General features: G+C 42.5%; 1 protein-coding gene across 3 annotated transcripts in view; it reads left to right on the top strand.

Moving 5' to 3' along the window:
- Positions 1–17,752, top strand: part of LOC117513635 (T-cell surface antigen CD2-like) — a 94,461-nt gene extending 76,709 nt beyond the window's left edge. For all 3 annotated transcript variants that reach the window (XM_034173882.1, XM_034173876.1, XM_034173867.1), the window contains 2 exons: positions 9,766–9,995; positions 16,675–17,752. In XM_034173882.1, the coding sequence (XP_034029773.1) occupies positions 9,766–9,995; positions 16,675–16,761 (317 nt within the window). In that variant the 3' untranslated portion in view covers positions 16,762–17,752. The remainder of the gene's footprint in view (positions 1–9,765; positions 9,996–16,674) is intronic.
- The last annotated feature ends 2,527 nt before the right edge of the window (positions 17,753–20,279 follow it).

Below are 20,279 nucleotides of genomic sequence, written 5' to 3'. Positions count from 1 at the left end.
CCAGGATCCTTGTGAGAGTGAAGAGGTGGTCAGTTGTTCCACGACCAGGACGGAACCCACATTGTTCCTCTTCAATCAGAAGTTCGACTATCAGCCAAACCCTCCTTTCCAGCACCCTAGAGTAGACTTTACCAGGGAGGCTTAGAAGTGTGATGCCCCTGTAGTTGGCACACACTCTGTGGTCCCCGTTTTTAAATATGGGGACCACCACCCAGGTTTGCCACTCCTCAGGCACTGTCCCAGACCTCAATGCAATGTTGAAGAGACATCTCATCCAAGACAATCCCTCCACACCCAGAGCCTTCAGCATTTCTGGAAGGATGTCATCAACCCCCGGGGCCTTGCCACTGTGGAGATGTTTGACTACCTCAGTGATTTGCACCAGGAAAATTGTTGAAAATCCTCCATCAGCTTCAAGCTCTGCCCCTACTATAGAGGGCACTCTGGTCTGATGCAGGAGTTCCTCAAAGTGTTCCTTCCAGCACCGGATTACATCCTCAGTTGAGGTCAACAGAGTCCCATCCTTACTGTAGACATCTTGGATGGTTCCCCATTTTCCCCTACTGAGGTGCCTCATGGTCCTTCCATGGTTGCTCCGAACTCCTGCCACACCCGCTGCTTTGCCTCCTCCACAGCAGAGGCTGCTGCTCTTCTGGCGTGTCGATATCTTGCAACTACCTCCAGTGTCCTCCGAGATAACATATCCCAGAAGGACTCCTTCTTCAGTCGGGTGGGTTCCCTGACAACCGGTGTCCACCACGGTGTTCGAGGGCTGCAGTGCCTTGAGGCACCTAAGACCTTCAGGCCGCAGCTCCCTGCTGCAGCTTCAGCAATGAACATTGCCCTTTCTGGTTTAATGCCCCAGCCTCCACAGGGATGCTAGAAAAGCTCCGCCAGAGGTGTGAGTTGAAGATCTGTTGGACAGTGGGCTCCACCAGATGTTCCCAGTTCACCTGCATTATTTTTTTGGGCTTACCAGGTTTGTCCAAAGTCCTCCCCATCCTCTGATCCAACTCACCACCAGATGGTGATCAGTTGACAGCTCTGCCCCTCTCTTCACCCGAGTGTCCAGAACATGTGGCTTCAGATCAGATAATACGATCACAAAATCAATCATTGACCTTTGGCCTAGGGTGCTCTGGTACCATGTACACTTATGAGCATCATTAAGTTTGAACATGGTGTTCGCTATGGACAGTCTGTGATGAGTACAGAAGTCCAATAACAAACGACCATTTGGGTTTAGATCGGAGAGACTGTTACTCCCAAGCATGCTCCTCCAGTTGTCTCTGTCATTGCCCATGTGTGCATTGGAGTCCCCCACCGGAGTCCCATACAGGACTCCATTCAGGGAATCCAAGAAGGCTGAATACTCCAAACTGCTGTTCAGTACATATGCACAGACAACAATCAGAGTTTCCCCCCAGCCACCCGAAGGCAGAGGGAGGTGACCCTCTCATCTACCGGGGTAAACTCCAATGTAGCGGCACTCAGCCAGGGACTCGTGAGTATCCCCACACCTGCCCGGTACCTCACACCCTGGGCAACTCCAGAGAAGAGTAAGGTCCAACCCCTATCAAGGAGAGTGGTTCCAGAGCCAAGGCTGTGTGTGGAAGCGCAGCCCGAACAGATCTAACTGGTATTGCTCCACCTCCCGCACAAGCTCCACCTTCTTCCCCCACAGCGAGGTGACATTCCACACCCCCAGAGCTAGTCCCTCCCGCCCTGCATGTGGTGAGCCCACAGGGTGGAGATGGAAGGTCCACGTTGCCTTTTCAGACTGTTCCCGACTGGGCTCTGTGGCAAGCACAGCCACCAGGCGCTCACTAATGGGCCCTACACCCAGGCCTGGCTCCAGATGGTGGCCCTGGGCTTCCTACAGGCTGGGTCACATTTCCTCTACCTCGTTTTGTCATGGTGTGTTATGAACCGTTGTTATTCTGGCCTCTCGCCTCAAACCAATTTGCCATGGGAGACCCTACCAGGAGCACAAGGTTCATAGCGGCTCACAAACCTCTCCACCACAATAAGGTGATGGTTCCCTGGAGAGGGGACCTTCCATATATATATATATATATATATATATATATATATATATATATATATATATACAGTGAGGCAAAAAAGTATTTGATCCACTGTTGAGTTTTCCCACCTACAAGAATGGAGAGGTCTGTAATTTTTTTATTGTAGGTATACTTCAACTGTGAGAGATAGAATCTAAAAAAAAATCAGAAAATCACATCATATGATTTTTAAATAATTAATTTGTGTGTTGTGGCATTAAATGAGAATTTGATACAATTGAAAAACAGAGCTTAAGATTTGGTACAGAAACCTTTGTTTGCAATTACAGAGGTCAGACATTTCCTGCTGTTCTTGACCACATTTACAAACTGCAGCAGTGATTCTGGTCCACTTCTCCATCCAGATCTTTCAGGTTTTGAGTTTCAGCTCTCTCCAAAGTTTTGCAATTGAGTTCAGGTCTTGAGACTGGCTTGACCACTCCAGCATCTTGAAATGCTTTTTACAGAGCCACTCCTTAGTTGACCTGGCTGTGTGTTTGGGGTCATTGTTATGCTGGACGACCCAGCCACGACCCATTTTCAATGCGCTTACTGAGGGAAGGAAGTAATTTGCCAAAATCTCACAACAAATGACCCCATTCATCCTCCCTTCAATACGGTGCAGTGGTCCTGTCCCCTTTAAAGAAAAGCACCCCCAAGAATGATGGTTCCACCCCCATGCTTCACGGTTGGAATGGTGTTGTTGGGGTTGTTCTCATCCTCCAAACACAGCAAGTCCAAACAGGTCTTTAAACAATTTTGTTCTATTTTGGTCTGATCAGTCCACATGACTTTCTCCTATGCCTCCTCTGGATCATCCAGATGGTGACTGGCAAACTTCAAATGGACCTGGACATGTGCTGGCTTGAGCAGGGAAACCTTGCATGCCCTGCAGGATTTTAAACCGTGACGGCATAGTGTGTTACTAATGTTATCTTTGTGACTGTGGTCCCAGCTCTCTTTAGGTCATTGACTGTGTAGTTCTGGGCTTTCTCAGAATCATCCTTACCCCAGGCGGTGAGATCTTGCATGGAGCCCCAGACTGAGGAAGTTTGACAGTCATCTTGTGTTTCTTCCATTTTCTAATATTTGCGTCAACAGTTGTTGCATTCTCACCAAGCTGCTGGTCTATTGTCCTGTAGCCCATCTCAACCTTGAGCAGGTCTACAGTTTTGTCCCTGGTGTCCTTAGACAGCTTTTTGGTCTTGGCCATGGTGGACAGGTTGGAGTTTAACTGACTGAGTTTGTGGACAGGTGTTTTTATACAGGCAACAAGCTCAAACAGGTGCAATTAATACAGGTAAAGAGTGCAGAAAAGAAGGGTTTCTGAAAGAAAAACTCACAGCTCTGTGAGAGCCAGAATTCTTGCTTGTTGGCAGGTGATCAAATATTTATTTCATGCAATAAAATGCAAATTAATTATTTAAAAATCATACAATGTGATTTTCTGATTATTCTTTTTATTCTGTCTCTCGCAGTTGAAGTGTACCTACTACTACACCTAAGGTGTGATTCACCAGTAGTAAATCTACAGGAAAGCAGAGAAAATACTAACATGGTCACCGGCTGCTAGCCCTAAGTGTAACTAACAGACCCAGAATTTAGATGATGTGAGGCCTAAATCTCTTCTGCTGCTAATAAATGAATTTAAAAGGATAAGAACCATAGTGCCCTACTATGCCAGTATGCTAGCCACACCAGAGGGAGAATAAATGTGTCTTAAATCTGGACTTGAAAGTCTTTACGGAATATGCCTGTTTAATCTCAATAACGAGATCATTCCACAAAACAGGGGCACGATAAGAGAAGGCTCTGTGGCCCTCAGACATTTTGTTCACCCTATGGACACAAAGTAGTCCTGTGCCCTGAGAACACAGAGCCCAGGCCAGTACATAGGGTTTAATTAGGTCAGCTAAGTAGGGAGGTGCTATTCCATGAATAATTTTAAAGATTAATAGCAGAACCTTAAAATCCAACCTCACAGAGACAGGAAGCCAGTGAAGCGATGCCAAAATGGATGTAATGTGGTTGAACTTTCTGCTTCCTGTCAAGATTCTAGCAACAGTATTTTGAACCAATTGGAGACCCGTAATCCTGGACTGCAGTAAACCAGTAAATAGAACATTGGAGTACTCCAGTCTACAAGAGACACATGCATAGATCAGGGTCTGTGCATCAGGCATGGACAGAATGGGACAAATCTTTGCTATGTTTTACAGGTGCAAGAAAGCAGCCCTTGCAATGTCTCTAATGTGTAGGTCAAAGGACAGCGTGGGATCAAAAATCACCCGAAGGTTCCTCATTTTGTCAGTGTGATGTATGATACATGAGCTGAGGTTAAGCATTAGCTGGTCAAACTGATGCAGATGTCTCACTTGAACAAAAACCATCATTTCAGTCTTGTCCGAGTTCAAAAGTAAGTCATTGCTGGACATCCAGCTTTTCACTGGCGCAAGGCAATCCTCTAAGGAGTTTATGTGTGCTTACCAAGATTACCAGCAGTTATCAGCATGTACAACTGAGTGTCATCAGTAGAGCAACAATAGGTAATCCCAAAACACTGCAATATGTGCCCAAGGAGTGCTATATAAATGAAGAAAAGCAGGGGGTCTAAGACAGTCCCCTTTGGAACCCCATATTTCATATCATCAAGGTCAGAGGTAGCGTTGTGAGAAAGACTGGATCGGTACGATGTCAACCATACAAGGACATTCCCAGTAATCTGAAAATGATTCTTCAACCTAACAAGTAGAATACGATGATCCACCGCATTACACCCAGTGCTAAGATCTAACAGCACCAGAACTGTAGTGGCATCTGAATCCGTTGCAAGCAGAAGATTGTTTCCCACTTTAGTGAGAGCTGTCTCCATGGATTGTTATGTTCTAAATGCAGACTGCAGTGGCTCAAAGAAATTATTCTCGGTAAGGTGGTCCACAAGCTGCTGTGAAATCACTTTTTCCAGAATTTTACAACAAAATGATAGGTTTCATATCAGCCTTTTATTTTTCTATACACAAGGGTCAAGAGTAGATTTCTTAAGTAATGTTTAATCACTGCAGATTTGAAACATTTATGAACACATCCAAGGTTCGTGACAGACTACTAATTTCCAACACAATAGGTAAAGATTGGGCCACATGTCTTTAAACAATTTTGTTTGTATTGGGTTGAACAGACAGGTTGTGCTTATGGCAGACATTACAAGTTTCGTCAGCACGGCCAGTGAGATACTATCAAATTTGGTAAATCTAGGTAATTTATCAGTGACGGCACCCACCTTGATAACAGGGTGTAGTCGCCAGATTAAGGCATGCTGGGATACATTTAACCTAATGTCATCTATTTTGTTCTCAAAATAATCTAAGAAATCTTGAACTGTAAATGGAGAGTGACTTACAAGTGGTTGTCCATGAACAAGTGTTGCCACCATGTCAAACACGAACATAGAATTATGCTTGTTTACGTTCATTAAATCAGAGTAATAGGCCGACATTGTAGCCAGTAGTGTATGCTTATAGGCTAAAATAGCATCGCACCATGTGAGGAGGAATACTTCTAGTTTTGAACTCTGCCATTTTCGTTCTAGATTTCTAGCCTTATGCTTGAGGCCACATAAGTGATCATTAACCAAGGCAAGTGTGTTTTGGGGGCATGGTTTTAATATAGGTGGAGTGATCATGTTGAGTGTGGTTGTGAGCGCTGAGTTTATGCTGTCCACAAGACTGTCTACTGTATGGTCATTTTCTGAAAGTGACACTAAGATATCAGGCAGTCTGGCTCCAAGTTCAATTGTAGTTGAAGAGATGATGTGTCACTGCAATGATAAATAAGGTTCTTGTTCCAATAAACATGACAACAAGACTGTAATCTTAATAAGTGAGTGAGTGAGTGGAGACCACGTCACAAGAGGCATGATGTCAATTGTTGTGACAGCAATACCGGGAACAAGGACCAAATCCAGCGCATTTCCACCAATGTATGTTGAACCCTGAATGCACTGATGGAATCCTGATACATCTGTAATGTCCATGAAAGACTTGCACAGGGGGTCACCACATTCACTCATGCTCTACATACTATCTGTCTTGCAAGAACAAATTGCATATATGTGTATTTATGTGTCTAAATGGTTCTAAATGTGGCATTTATCATTACTATACGAGGGCTGTCCGTAAAGTATAGGTCCTTTTTATTTTTTCAAAAACTATATGGATTTCATTCATATGTTTTTACGTCAGACATGCTTGAACCCTCGTGCGCATGCATGAGTTTTTCCACGCCTGTCAGTGACGTCATTCGCCTGTGAGCACTCCTTGTGGGAGGAGTCGTCCAGCCCCTCGTCGGAATTCCTTTGTCTGAGAAGTTGCTGAGAGACTGGCGCTTTGTTTGATCAAAATTTTTTCTAAACCTGTGAGACACATCGAAGTGGACATGGTTCGAAAAATTAAGCTGGTTTTCAGTGAAAATTTTAACAGCTGATGAGAGATTTTGAGGTGATTCTGTCGCTTTAAGGACTTTTCACGGTGCGAGACGTCGCGCAGCGCTCTCAGGCGGCGTCATCAGCCTGTTTCAAGCTTAAAACCTCCACATTTCAGGCTCTATTGATCCAGGACGTCGTGAGAGAACAGAGACGTTTCAGAAGACGTCGGTTTCAGCATTTTATCCGGATATTCCACTGTTAAAGGAGATTTTTTTAATGAAAGACGTGCGGACGGGTCCGTGCATCGGGACGCAGCCGACGCGGCGCGGCGGCACAGGAAAAACACCTCCGTGTTGATAACCATTTGTTAAAATCCAGTTGGCTTTTGATGGCTTTCAGTGGAGTGAGTATATGAGAAATTGTTTATCAGCTGGAGATGTTCCAACTTGTCCTTAAGGCTTCCAGCAGAGGTGTTTTTCCTGTGACGGAGCGTCGCGGCGGCTGCGAGCCGACGCTGCAATCTACCCGCACATCTTTCATTAAAAAAATCTCCTTTAACAGTGGAATATCTGGATAAAATGCTGAAACCGACTTCTTCTGAAACTTCTCTGTTCTCTCACGACGTCCTGGATCAATAGAGCCTGAAATGTGGAGGTTTTAAGCTTGAAACAGGCTGATGACGCTGCCTGAGAGCGCTGCCCGACGTCTCGCACCGTGAAAAGTCCTTAAAGCGACAGTATCACCTCAAAATCTCTCATCAGCCGTTAAAAGTTTCACTGAAAACCAGCTTAACTTTTCGAACCATGTCCACTTCGATGTGTCTCACAGGTTTAGAAAAAATTTTGATCAAACAAAGCGCCAGTCTCTCAGCAACTTCTCAGACAAAGGAATTCCGACGAGGGGCTGGACGACTCCTCCCACAAGGAGTGCTCACAGGCGAATGACGTCACCGACAGGCGTGGAAAAACTCACGCATGCGCACGAGGGTTCAAGCATGTCTGACGTAAAAACATATGAATGAAATCCATATAGTTTTTGAAAAAAATAAAAAGGACCTATACTTTACGGACAGCCCTCGTATATGCAGACAGAGGAAAAAAAAAACATCGAACACCGCTTGCTGGAAACTTGTGTGGCCACTCGCGCTATTAGCACAAAAACAGTCAGCAGATGATCACTTTCAAGCTGGATGTGAAATTTGTCTAAGTGCATGTGTCTTGCACGTGTGCGCATGTGTCACACCTCCCGCCCCTGCTCCTTCCAACACATGTGGCATGCTGGGGGGCACACTTGCATAAAGTACTTATATGTGTGTACAGATCTGATCACATGGGGGCCAGACAGCTAGGTCTGAGCACATACAGCACTGGGAGGTGCCTGTCAGCTGATTGCAGCACACTGACAGCTGGATGACGGCTCAGTGCACACATTAAAAACACAGAAACCACCACCAGGAAAGGTATATAAATAATTACGACAATACCTACATACTCAATTACATAACAAATAACAAAATTGAATGACCACATAGCACAGAGAGTGACACATTGGTCTGGGCACTGAATGGACGGGGGGTGTCTGTTCACAGCGGCTGCTGTTGGGTGTTCACTGCTCCTGGACGTCCCAGCTGGAGAACACGTACTGTGTTTTGAAGGACATGAACTAACAAAATTCCTCCGTGAGGCACGTGTCTCTGCCTGCTGTCCTCACGTTGAAATACATAAAAGATCTTTCACCTTTGCACCGGGCTGCAGTGCACCTCATCCATGTGACTGTTGAGTTCAGTCATTTTTCTGTACCATTTACAGACCAGCAATGGTAGTGCAGTGGTAAAGTTTCTGGCTGGCAATCAGAGCTTTTGTCAACTGCAGGTTCGATTTCCCTGGGTGGCATGTATTTTTCTTTCTTTTTTCACAGCAGCTGCACGATGTGGTTACACATGCTCCAGCTGCTCACACTATGTTCCCGCTGCTTGGATTTGTACTTATTCATACTATGTGTGAAGGGACCCTAAATGTTGTTCTTAAACTGAGTTGTTCTTAAACCAAAATGTAAAATGGATAATGACGTGTAAAATGGAGTGCCTCCTTATTATGCATCTTGAAACAGCCACACCACTTGTTTTCAGAGAGTCCTGTAATTCAGCTGAAGTTATCTGTGCATTTTTCTTTACATCCCGAACAATTTTTCTGGCAGTTGTTGCTGAAATTTTTGTTGGTCTACCTGACCATGGTTGGTTACAACAGAATCCCTCATTTTCTGCTTCTTCATTAGAGTTTCAACACTGCTGACTGGCATTCTCAGTCCCTTGGATATCTTTTTATATCCCTTTTTGGTTTTATACAGTTCAATTACCTTTTCTTTGACCATTCTTTTGCTTTCCCTATGACTCAGAAACCAAAAACATCAGTGCACCACTGGTTGAAAGATGCAAGGGTCTGTCAGGAGCCCAGAAACTCACTGTCCTTTTATACACACACACACAAATTACAAGCAAACAGGTCACAGGTCAGGATGGTTACCTTTTGTAGCCATTCAAACCCATTTGTGTCATCTTGTGTGCATGTTATCAGGCCAAAATCACCAGCGTGTTTAAACTTTTGATCAGAGTCATTTGGCTAGTTTCTGTTGTCATTATGATTGAAAAAGAGTAAACACAGTTGTTTGACAATACATGGCTTCACACAATCACTAACCATGAGTGAAAAAAGAGCTTTTGTGTTATTATTCATATTCTATGAAAAGTGGCCATAAAATCACAAATTCTGCCAGGGTATGTAAAATTTTGAGGACAACTGTGTGTGTGTGTGTGTGTGTGTGTGTGTGTGTGTGTGTGTGTGTGTGTGTGTGTGTGTGTGTGTGTGTGTGTGTGTGTGTGTGTGTGTGTGTGTGTGTGTGTGTGTGTGTGTGTGTGAGAGAGAGAGAGATCATTCATGTTCAATCTTCAGTTACAAACAACTGCCAAACAAATCCCTGACACTCTCAGAATGTTGGTGGCACTCTAATCTGGCCTGGTGACTTGATACTACATCTTTATCATTAAGCTCATGTTTGCTCTCATGAAATTTCAGATATTTGCAGAAATCCAGCACATCTCTTTCTTTACCTACTGTGTGTGTTTTGAACTTTGTCTCTTTTTTAAGTGTACATAATAGAACTCAATATTTTACATGTTCAAACCAATGACAGGAAAAAATAAATAAATGCATTATTCAGTTCTGAGTTATGGACCTTTTTTCTTTCCATTTCTGACCTGTTTTCTGTCTTATTCAACAGAAGAGGAAGAGCTTCGTTTGGGTTGGACCCAACAACACCAGCATCATCATCAACATCATCATCATCAACATCAACATCAACACAATCATCCTTCACATCATCAGCACCAGCAGCAGCCGGCCAACCAGACTGGTCCTCGGCAGCACCGCTCTAAAAGACCATCTGATGCACAGTGTCTGAAAGTGCCAGAGTCCCAGAACCCAAAGCCCAGCCCCAGAAACACTTTGCAGGTAGGTAGCACACCACCCAGTTGTTAAGCAACTGTTGGAGAAATTCCACTCTGATCTCAAAGCAGATGTTACATCAGTGCTAAGAGGATGATCATCTGACCATCATGCATATAAACGTCATGCAAAATGCCTTTCATATATTCTTCTGTGAGATACCATTATTTTCAATAGTGCCCATATCACAGTTAAACATGAGCTGACATTCTGAACAATCACAAAAAAATTTGTCTTCAGCTGTGTGGCTTGTCAGCTCCACAGTTGTGGTTGCTCTTGATAATACCAACCTCGAACAATTAAACCGACTTCAGCAAAATCCTGCTCAGAAAAATGCAATGCTGGGCTAACTAGCAGTTGTTATCCAACATTCACTTTGGCATTTGTATGACTAAAGAGGTCTGAGGGACAACTGGTGATGTGGTGTATTTGTTTGAGGATATGAATGATGGGACTGTCTCTTAAGCTGGGTTTACACATAACGACGACAAGTCACGAATGCTACGAAGTATATATTCTTGGTCACTGATCACGAATGTGATGATTCGGGGCAGAGGCGTCAGGTGTCCTCAGGAACTGCTGCAACCTGTTACGATTAATGGCGCGTGTTGCTGGAGAATTATCAGGAACCATTACGCACAGTCAAGAATAATGTTCCACGCTGTTGCATGCTGTTGCACACTATCCCACATAACAGTGCATCATTACGTTCTGTCACATTGTGAATGAGGTGAATTGTCTCTACACACCCCCATGTTCATCCAACCATCAGCTGCTGAACAATTCAAATCAAATCAATTTTATTTATATAGCGCCAAATCACAACAAACAGTTGCCCCAAGTCGCTTTATATTGTAAGGCAAGGCCATACAATAATTACGGAAAAACCCCAACGGTCAAAACGACCCCCTGTGAGCAAGCACTTGGCAACAGTGGGAAGGAAAAACTCCCTTTTAACAGGAAGAAACCTCCAGCAGAACCAGGCTCAGGGAGGGGCAGTCTTCTGCTGGGACTGGTTGGGGCTGAGGGAGAGAACCAGGAAAAAGACATGCTGTGGAGGGGAGCAGAGATCAGTCACTAATGGTTAAATGCAGAGTGGTGCATACAGAGCAAAAGGAGAAAGAAACACTCAGTGCATCATGGGAACCCCCCAGCAGTCTAAGTCTATAGCAGCATAACTAAGGGATGGTTCAGGGTCACCTGATCCAGCCCTAACTATAAGCTTTAGCAAAAAGGAAAGTTTTAAGCCTAATCTTAAAAGTAGAGCGGGTGTCTGTCTCCCTGATCTGAATTGGGAGCTGGTTCCACAGGAGAGGAGCCTGAAAGCTGAAGGCTCTGCCTCCCATTCTACTCTTACAAACCCTAGGAACTACAAGTAAGCCTGCAGTCTGAGAGCGAAGCGCTCTATTGGGGTGATATGGTACTATGAGGTCCCTAAGATAAGATGGGACCTGATTATTCAAAACCTTATAAGTAAGAAGAAGAATTTTAAATTCTATTCTAGAATTAACAGGAAGCCAATGAAGAGAGGCCAATATGGGTGAGATATGCTCTCTCCTTCTAGTCCCCGTTAGTACTCTAGCTGCAGCATTTTGAATTAACTAAAGGCTTTTCAGGGAACTTTTAGGACAACCTGATAATAATGAATTACAATAGTCCAGCCTAGAGGAAATAAATGCATGAATTAGTTTTTCAGCATCACTCTGAGACAAGACCTTTCTAATTTTAGAGATATTGCGCAAATGCAAAAAAGCAGTCCTACATATTTGTTTAATATGCGCATTGAAGGACATATCCTGATCAAAAATGACTCCAAGATTTCTCACAGTATTACTAGAGGTCAGGGTAATGCCATCCAGAGTAAGGATCTGGTTAGACACCATGTTTCTAAGATTTGTGGGGCCAAGTACAATAACTTCAGTTTTATCTGAATTTAAAAGCAGGAAATTAGAGGTCATCCATGTCTTTATGTCTGTAAGACAATCCTGCAGTTTAGCTAATTGGTGTGTGTCCTCTGGCTTCATGGATAGATAAAGCTGGGTATCATCTGCGTAACAATGAAAATTTAAGCAATGCCCTCTAATAATACTACCTAAGGGAAACATGTATAAAGTGAATAAAATTGGTCCTAGCACAGAACCTTGTCGAATTCCATAATTAACCTTAGTCTGTGAAGAAGATTCCCCATTTACATGAACAAATTGTAATCTATTAGATAAATATGATTCAAACCACCGCAGCGTAGTGCCTTTAATACCTATGGCATGCTCTAATCTCTGTAATAAAATTTTATGGTCAACAGTATCAAAAGCAGCACTGAAGTCTAACAGAACAAGCACAGAGATGAGTCCACTGTCTGAGGCCATAAGAAGATCATTTGTAACCTTCACTAATGCTGTTTCTGTACAATTCAGATCGCTCCAGTTTGGTCATCAAAATCCACAGCAGAAGAACTTTGTGACTGCATGCTTAGTTGGGCTCTGTGCCATGGAGTGGTGCAGAAAGGAGGAGGAGACGGAGAGAGCCAGATGTGTGGCTCCACACGACTCTTGTCTCGTGTATTTTCCCAAACATCAGTCACAGCAGCAGGTGGAACACCTGCAGGAGCATGCTGAGGAGCAATGGAATGAAACTTTTAGCCGACTTGGCGTCTCTGTCCTTCTTCAGCATACTGCAGCAATGAAACTGAATGCGGTGCAGCAGGGTTTAATTGTGTGTACGTCAGAGAAGAATGCTGTCACGCTCTATTAAGGATCATCACTAATCAAGACGGATCAACACGCTGAGTTGCAACCTCCATGACATGAGGAAAAATGAGAGTGGTGTGTGACATTTGTAGATTTTTTGACAGCCAAAAACGTGCTCCACGAAAATCACGAATATCACACACCAACACGCACTGTTAAGAAACCTATTCAGATGCGTTAAATCATGTTAAGAATGTCAGGAATGTGCCAAGAATGATGCAAATATGGCATTCATAACGCGTCTTGCCCATGTGTAAACGCACCATTACGCCATAGTTACTGGATTTATTGGTTTACGGATCCAGCAACTGCTCTAAGAATTGCCAACTCAGTGAAAAAAATTGCCACTGGGCACTTATTTTTTTATTTTTCTCGCTGACTGCTTGGTGTGCTGCCCAAAAATATCAAGACTTGAGTGACTTCAAGAGTGGTGTTATGTCCTGGGTTTGTGAGCTTTAACTAATACCCTACATTATGGATTAAACCAATTTTATATTGGAGTGCTTCCAAAGAGTCACAGTGTGCCCTGTCTGGCCGTGGGAGAGCTGTGGCATCTAATGGAATTAATTTTTAATGAATGGAGCTGCGCCATTATCAGAACGTACATCAATGAGTGTCAGTGTGTTTCCACGAGCTTCAACATGCTTCAACTTGCAGTTAACATAAAAAAAACTTACCTTTAACTTATTGGACTTATGCCAGCATTTTTTTACGCTGTTGGCATACGCTGGCTAAATCATCAAGGAGTGACAGGGCCATAATGGAATTAAGTTTTCATGCGTGGACACGCTGTGCGCAGTCTGACTGTGCACGCACTCTGGATGTGTCCTGTTCGGCTATGGAGGAAATTAAGTTTTATGCATGGACCGGCTGTGCATGTACAATCTGGCATTTTATGTGCGCTTTGCATCTACTGGATTTATTGTATTTTTCCTCTTTATTTATTTATTTATTTATTTATTTATTTTTCTGAGGACCACTGTGGAAATAAGTCTAATGCTGCCGGGCCCACAATGACCACCGTGCATGCAGCGACAGTGGGCTTCACCTTTGTAGACACAGTAGATAAGGTGATCTAGATTTTTTTTTTCCATTGTCTGTGAGGATGTCAGTGGAAGTTTAGAGACACATGTAAGTTTTCTGCAAAAATGCAGATTTCCACTTTTTTGAAATTTTTCCAAAAAACTTTGATCACACTGATCTGTGAATTGCTCCGCGGCTCCACTGGCTTTGTAGTCTTCATTCGCCAGTGCGCCGCACATCAATAACGCATTGTCTGACCTCTTATGTGTCCAAAAGCTCCATCGACACGTTAATGTTTAAATCAGTCCTCAACATTTTTCCACAGTGTGAACTGCAGATTAATTTCTCAGATGACATAACTGTGATTTTGTGACTTCATTTTAAACTGCAAAAAAAAAATCACAGTCTGTTCGAAAGAAATGCTGCAGCTCCAAAGCAGATTTATTTGTTCAAACAAATCTGCTTTGTTTCTTTGTTCAAACAAATCAAAAGTATAAAACTTTGGTCCTGGTCCATAATTTTTCATTAAAAAGTCAAACCCCTCAATTCCCAAAAACAACAATTGTTGTTATTTAAACTTTGAATATTATTATTAATATTATATTATATTTATTTATTTATTTTTACTGACCAGCCCTTCAAACCATTTTTTTTTTTTTTTTAGTTTAAGAAAAGGTACATATGAAAAAGGTTTATAACTATGTAATACCTTTAATATGTATATTAAAGGTAGGGGTAGGGGAGGTGATGGTCTAGTGATTAAGGCTTGAGACCAGAAGATCCTCAGTTCAAATCCCCACCTGACTGGAAACTCACTAAGGGCCTTTGGGCAAGGTCTTTAATCCCCTATTGCTCCCAGTGTGTAGTAATCACCTTGTAGGGCAGCACCCTGACATCGGGGTGAATGTGAGGCATTATTTGTAAAGTGCTTTGAGCCTCTGAAGCAGATGGAAAAGCGCTATATAAATGCTGTCCATTGACCATTTACCATTTATGTTGTGGACATGAATGAGCAAAATTGTTCAGCATCTCACCATGTCATGTAGGCCCTTCAGACTTTATTTTCAGTAAATGCATCTGGGGAGCATTACCATGGCAAAAAGTTAATGCAATTTACACAGTAAATAGTCACTGACTGACCTCATGTGCTGTCAAAGTGCACGATGCCTCCCACTTTAGCGTTCCAAGATTCAACATTGACTCACATTTAGCATTTCCTGTTTCAGTGTCGACTGTACACTGACTTCCCATGAGATCTCCTCTATTCACAATCTCTTTTAATTTAATTTTCTTTTCTTTTTTTAATTGAGATAAACAAAAACCTTACAGAGGAAAAACATAGCAGCACAAAAACAACATTATGAAAAACAGGTAAATATCCTCTGCTGTAGCTCCAGGAAGTGTTCAACTCTTGACATTTCCTGTTTCACTGTGGGTTCAAAATTTGGCACTTCCTGTTTCAGTGTCAACTTACCACTAAATTCCCATGAGAACCCACAAGATCTCCTCTATTGTCAATCCAGCAAGTGTTGATCCAGGAAGTGTTCAACATTTGACATTTCCTGTTTCACTGTCGACTCAAAATGTGGCACTTCCTGTTTGGGACTCCCTGTGCCATGAGCGAGCTTGCACCGCACAAACGCATAAATGTGGTTGCAAAAGTGTCATGACCATTTTACAGTTTGCAAAGAAAAAAAAAAGACGAGGCGTACTCATATACTTGAAGCTATCTGACAAGTGTGATTAGCAACATCCTAGATGTGACTTCATAGTGTCTACGTCAAAATTCAGTTCACATGGTTGTCATTCAGATCATGATGAACTTGGCTGAATGCACTGTCTCAATAAATAAGTTAGTAGGATCTGCATGCAGAAGTACATGGAAGCTCATGCTTTCTGCAGCTGCAGTGTGGAATACTGCAACATGCTGTGCAATTGCAGTTAACCATTTTCAGTATGTCTCTGGTGCAGCATTCATATCAGACATAATGGGAAGAAACTGGCTGTCTTCAAGGTTCCAACCCCACTCTGATGGGCCATGCCCATTTCCATTCCAATCCAGAACACTGTCTGACAGTAAACCCTGATACAGTGAAATATGGTGGAAGATTCAGTTGGCTGAAGACATTCTGCCATCACAAATAATTTAGCACAGGCAACTTTCTTTATGAATTCATCATATCGCATGGCTGCTGGAGAACGTGCTCTCTGTCCACTAAATACAACAGCTATTGCTTGGCAACCTAAAGTTCCTATGTCAGTTTGGTTCATCTCAGCAGAGGTAAATTCACTTACACAACTGGAAGATTGGATCATCTTTTCCTATTTTTGGAAAAACTAAATTCTTTCCAATGTCATAATGCAAGAAGTGGAATCACATCCAGTGAATGCATGTACAAACAATTATTGAGTGCACAACTCAGGTGGAAGCAGATTCTTGACGAGGTTGATATTGTACACTTTTGGAATGCCTCTGGACTGATTGATCTAAAACAGAGTGCTTTCCCATCTTGTCTGGAGTAATGAGAAGTAGAACCAAAAGGTAAGTGTCCTCACCAATCTTGGTGGTGGAATGCACATGCACTGTGTTGACTGCAGCCATTGTAATGTCCACATGTGCATCACCCTCAAACTGAAAAACATCGCAGCCTCTCCTCATTTAATCACTGAGGAGTTGTTGTTTGTTACTGGCCCTTGATATGAATTCCTCCTTCTCCCATCAAATGCAGTTGCTGGCTCACAGGTGTTTGTCATACAAACGCTATTGGTTATATCCCCACTACACACTGTTGGACACTGCCAAAGTGTTCTGTCAGCCAAGTACTAATGAGGACCTCCTGAGCTTAACTGAGATCAAGCTTCAACCGTCCAATAACCTGCAATATTTACATTTTATTTTTCAACATCTATTTCAGAGACCCACTCCAGTTGCTAATGATGAAGAACATCCGCCTCCTCTTCCTCAGCCTAGGAAGAAAGCCACAAGGACACCAAGAGTGTAACAGCATGCAAATTTTGGATTTTACAAAACACAAACAATGTTGATGGAGGGTTTTTTGTTTGTTTTGGGGTTTTTTTGCTTTTAACTCATCATCTCTTTTCCTTATGTTTTTCTTGATTGCCTTAAGTCTCTTTCTTCTGTAATGATCCCTACATTCTGCTAATGAAGATTTATTTGTCAAAATTCATATAGGAACAAACCTCAGTCCCGTATCTTCACAATCCTACCTGAATTAGGAGCTGTGTCAGACAGGCAGCTGACCCCTGACCCCTCAGCAACAGGCCCACTGCATGTCTGTCAGTGTGTGGCAGTTTGGAAAATGTGCACGATTAAATTTCACTCCCAAAGGTGATGACAGAGGCATTTAGCTCAAAGTAGCTTTACATGTTATTTAAGTTGTACAATTAATTCATAGCAACAGTGCAGCAAAAATGCGGTGTGGGTTGGTGAGTGGATGAGTCCATCCCGGCCACCCCGTGTTATTATTTCAATAAATAAATCAATGTTGTCATTTATATCTCACCAAATTAATAGTGCACGACAAGGATGAAGTGATTAAACAGTAATTAATGTTGATGCACCAGATCAGTCAAAAAAGCAATTAGTACTTTGAATGTACACTTGCTGAAGCCTGCCACCTGGTGGACAAATCAGGAATGTGCATTCATATTATGTTTGAATTGCCAGCTGCTGGATGTTTAAGTAGTATGCATTCAAGCCAAGTGATGAATTTTACGTTATTAAAAGGCTACGGTCAGAGCAGGGTCTGCATGTGCACTTGTATGTACATATGTTCCTTGTTAAGTTAATGATGTCACGCAATGGCGACATTCAGTACGGGTCCACGTTATTATTGCCTTGTGATTATTGCTTTATTTTTGCCACGTCACATTGTTATTTGTTATGTGTTAATATCTATAAATTGCTGTTTATTAATAAGCAGTTTGTAATGACTAAAATAATACGTCTGCAGTTTGCAATAAATAAAGACAATAAAGGTGAAGTGAAAGCATGAAGATTTGTTACATTTTAAGTCTGGTATATTGGCCAGTTACACTGGGAACTGAAAATGTAAATTTATCCAACTCAGTTTTACTGAATGTTAACAGAATGTTATTTCACCTGAAAAGAAGCCCAGCAACCACATTTTAAAGCCAGCTACATGCTGGATGGCCACATTAACTGGTGTTCAGCAGTGAGTGACTAGTACACAAATTCTACGAGTATACGTACTCTTCAACACAGCTTCACCTCATTGAATGGTACGTTCCATCTTTCACCTCATGAAATATTCATACCATTGAACTCATAAACATTTCATTATTTGTTTTACATAACGGTGAAAACATTTTGGTGTTCATCAAGGCTGCTTAACAGTCTAACACAAACTATAAATAGGAGTCCAAAATTGTTCTCAGTAGTCCGTGATGCCGTCCACTGACTGTATTCAGACTGCCGTTGGCTTTCCACCGAAAAATTACAGAAATTTGTCCAGCTTTTCATCCTAACAGCTCTTCATGCCTCCACATGGCTTACGGCATGTTTGGGGTTTTTTTGTGTTAGCAGAATTAGCAGCATCAATTAGCAACTTAAAATCATTGTCCGCCAGCAAAACAAACTCCACCATGTTTGGCTAAACGCCACCGCCGGTAGTGTGAGCATGTACGGTGGATGGGCATGCAATAGCACCTTTCATACAGTACCAAAATTGGTATGAAATATTCATGCCATTGAACTCATAAGCAATAATTATTTGTATATTATATAACGGCCAAGCAGATCCTTGTCATTTGACTGGTGCTTTGTATGTCACGTGACATGGATTATTCGTCCCATTTGTGTTGCATTGCATTTAGAGTGCAAATTTGGTTCCATACATTTGGTCCCATTGCACTCTGCACTCACATGCACACGCGCGCACACACACACCTACACACACAGACACACACACATGCACGTGCACACACACAAAACAAATCCACTGCGCTGTAAGCCATCTGACATGATTTTTTCACTGCACTGAGCAACTACACAGTCTTTTTTTTTTTTTTTTGGTAGTACACGTGCGCACAAGCACCTTCATGCTTGTGTGAGCGCACACAATTCGGACGGCACTTAGCTTTAAAACAAACATGGTGGAGTTTGTTATGCTGATGGATGATGATTTGATGCACAACATGGTGGACTACATTGTCAGAATTATTTTTGGACTCCTATTTAAAGTTTGTGCTGGATTGTTGATGTCAAAGCAGCAGTAATGCACCAAAATGGATTAATTTCTGACATGATTTTTTTTTTTTTTTCTTGCTGCACTGAGAAGGTACCAAAATATAAGTCCCTTTTCTGTTGTGTGTAAATTAACATAATATAAAATGACAATTATCTGTTTTAGCCATTATATAAAAACAATGAATGTTTCTACATTCTTTCAATGGAACGAATATTTAATTTGGTGAAAGCTGGAACATACTGGTACATACATTCGGTGTGAGATGGAACATGTTGAATGGTATGTTCCAGCTTTCACCTCATGAAATATTCATACCATTGAACTCAAAAAACATTCATTATTTGTATACTATTGTGTGGCAAATGAAACACAATGGCAAATGGTACGAATAATCCATATCACGTGACATACAACCCACTGTTATGGATAAGACGCGGAGTGAGGAGCGGTCCAGTATCTGACTGAACCCAGCATGAAATAATCAGAAGCAGTTCCAAAAACAAAACACATTTATTTTTCTCCCCTTTGTGCTATACATAAAATACTAATTAATTAAAGTTCTGGTGAGGTGAAAAGGCGGCGCGCTCTCTCAGCGTCGCAACAGTCGAAGTCCGAACGTTCAGGACTCAGGAGTTCCGCCGACACCCCCCCCCCAGGTGACTTTTTCCCAGAACTGTACTCTGCGAAGGAGAAACAGAGATGAGATTATTCAACACTTATTACTACAAAATATTGTTTGGAGGCAAACTTATCAGCTACACGTTTAGGTCTGAATTCCAACTTAATTCAAGGAGGCTGCTGCTCAGTGCTAGTGCAGGATCATTAATCCGCACGCCACTGCCGTGAGGAGCACGCCAAACACTTTCCACCAATAATTACTTATAGCTGCGTATAAGATGCCAATTTACATTCACGGATAAACTTTTCAGAATATTCACCTCTGCCGTGTGCTGACAACGTTTGTCTCTCACCCTCGTCCTCCTTCACAGGCGCGATGTCAGACTCTGAAACGGCCCTCAGCGTCCCCACACGGTCGTCACAAGGTCGTATTCTCCGGCAATCTTATCCAACTCACTGCTGGTTTAAATGTAGTTCTTCATCACTACATTGGTACCAGCTGGAAGTCCTCAGATCTGCACGTGAACATCACAGATGTCGTGGATTGTCCTGATAGAGAGCCGCACAAGAATGCAACAGGTGCAGCCAATCATCGTAACAGAGAAGAGAGACTCTTCTGCAGCACATTTTCCTCAGAGAACAGCCCCAAATCACCTGGGAAGGAAAACAAA

The sequence above is a fragment of the Thalassophryne amazonica genome, chromosome 1 (assembly GCF_902500255.1).
Source record: "Thalassophryne amazonica chromosome 1, fThaAma1.1, whole genome shotgun sequence".
NCBI classification, from domain to species: Eukaryota; Metazoa; Chordata; class Actinopteri; order Batrachoidiformes; family Batrachoididae; genus Thalassophryne; species Thalassophryne amazonica.
The sequence above is the reverse complement of the archived record's forward strand: the minus strand, read 5'-3'. Positions and strand labels throughout refer to the sequence as shown.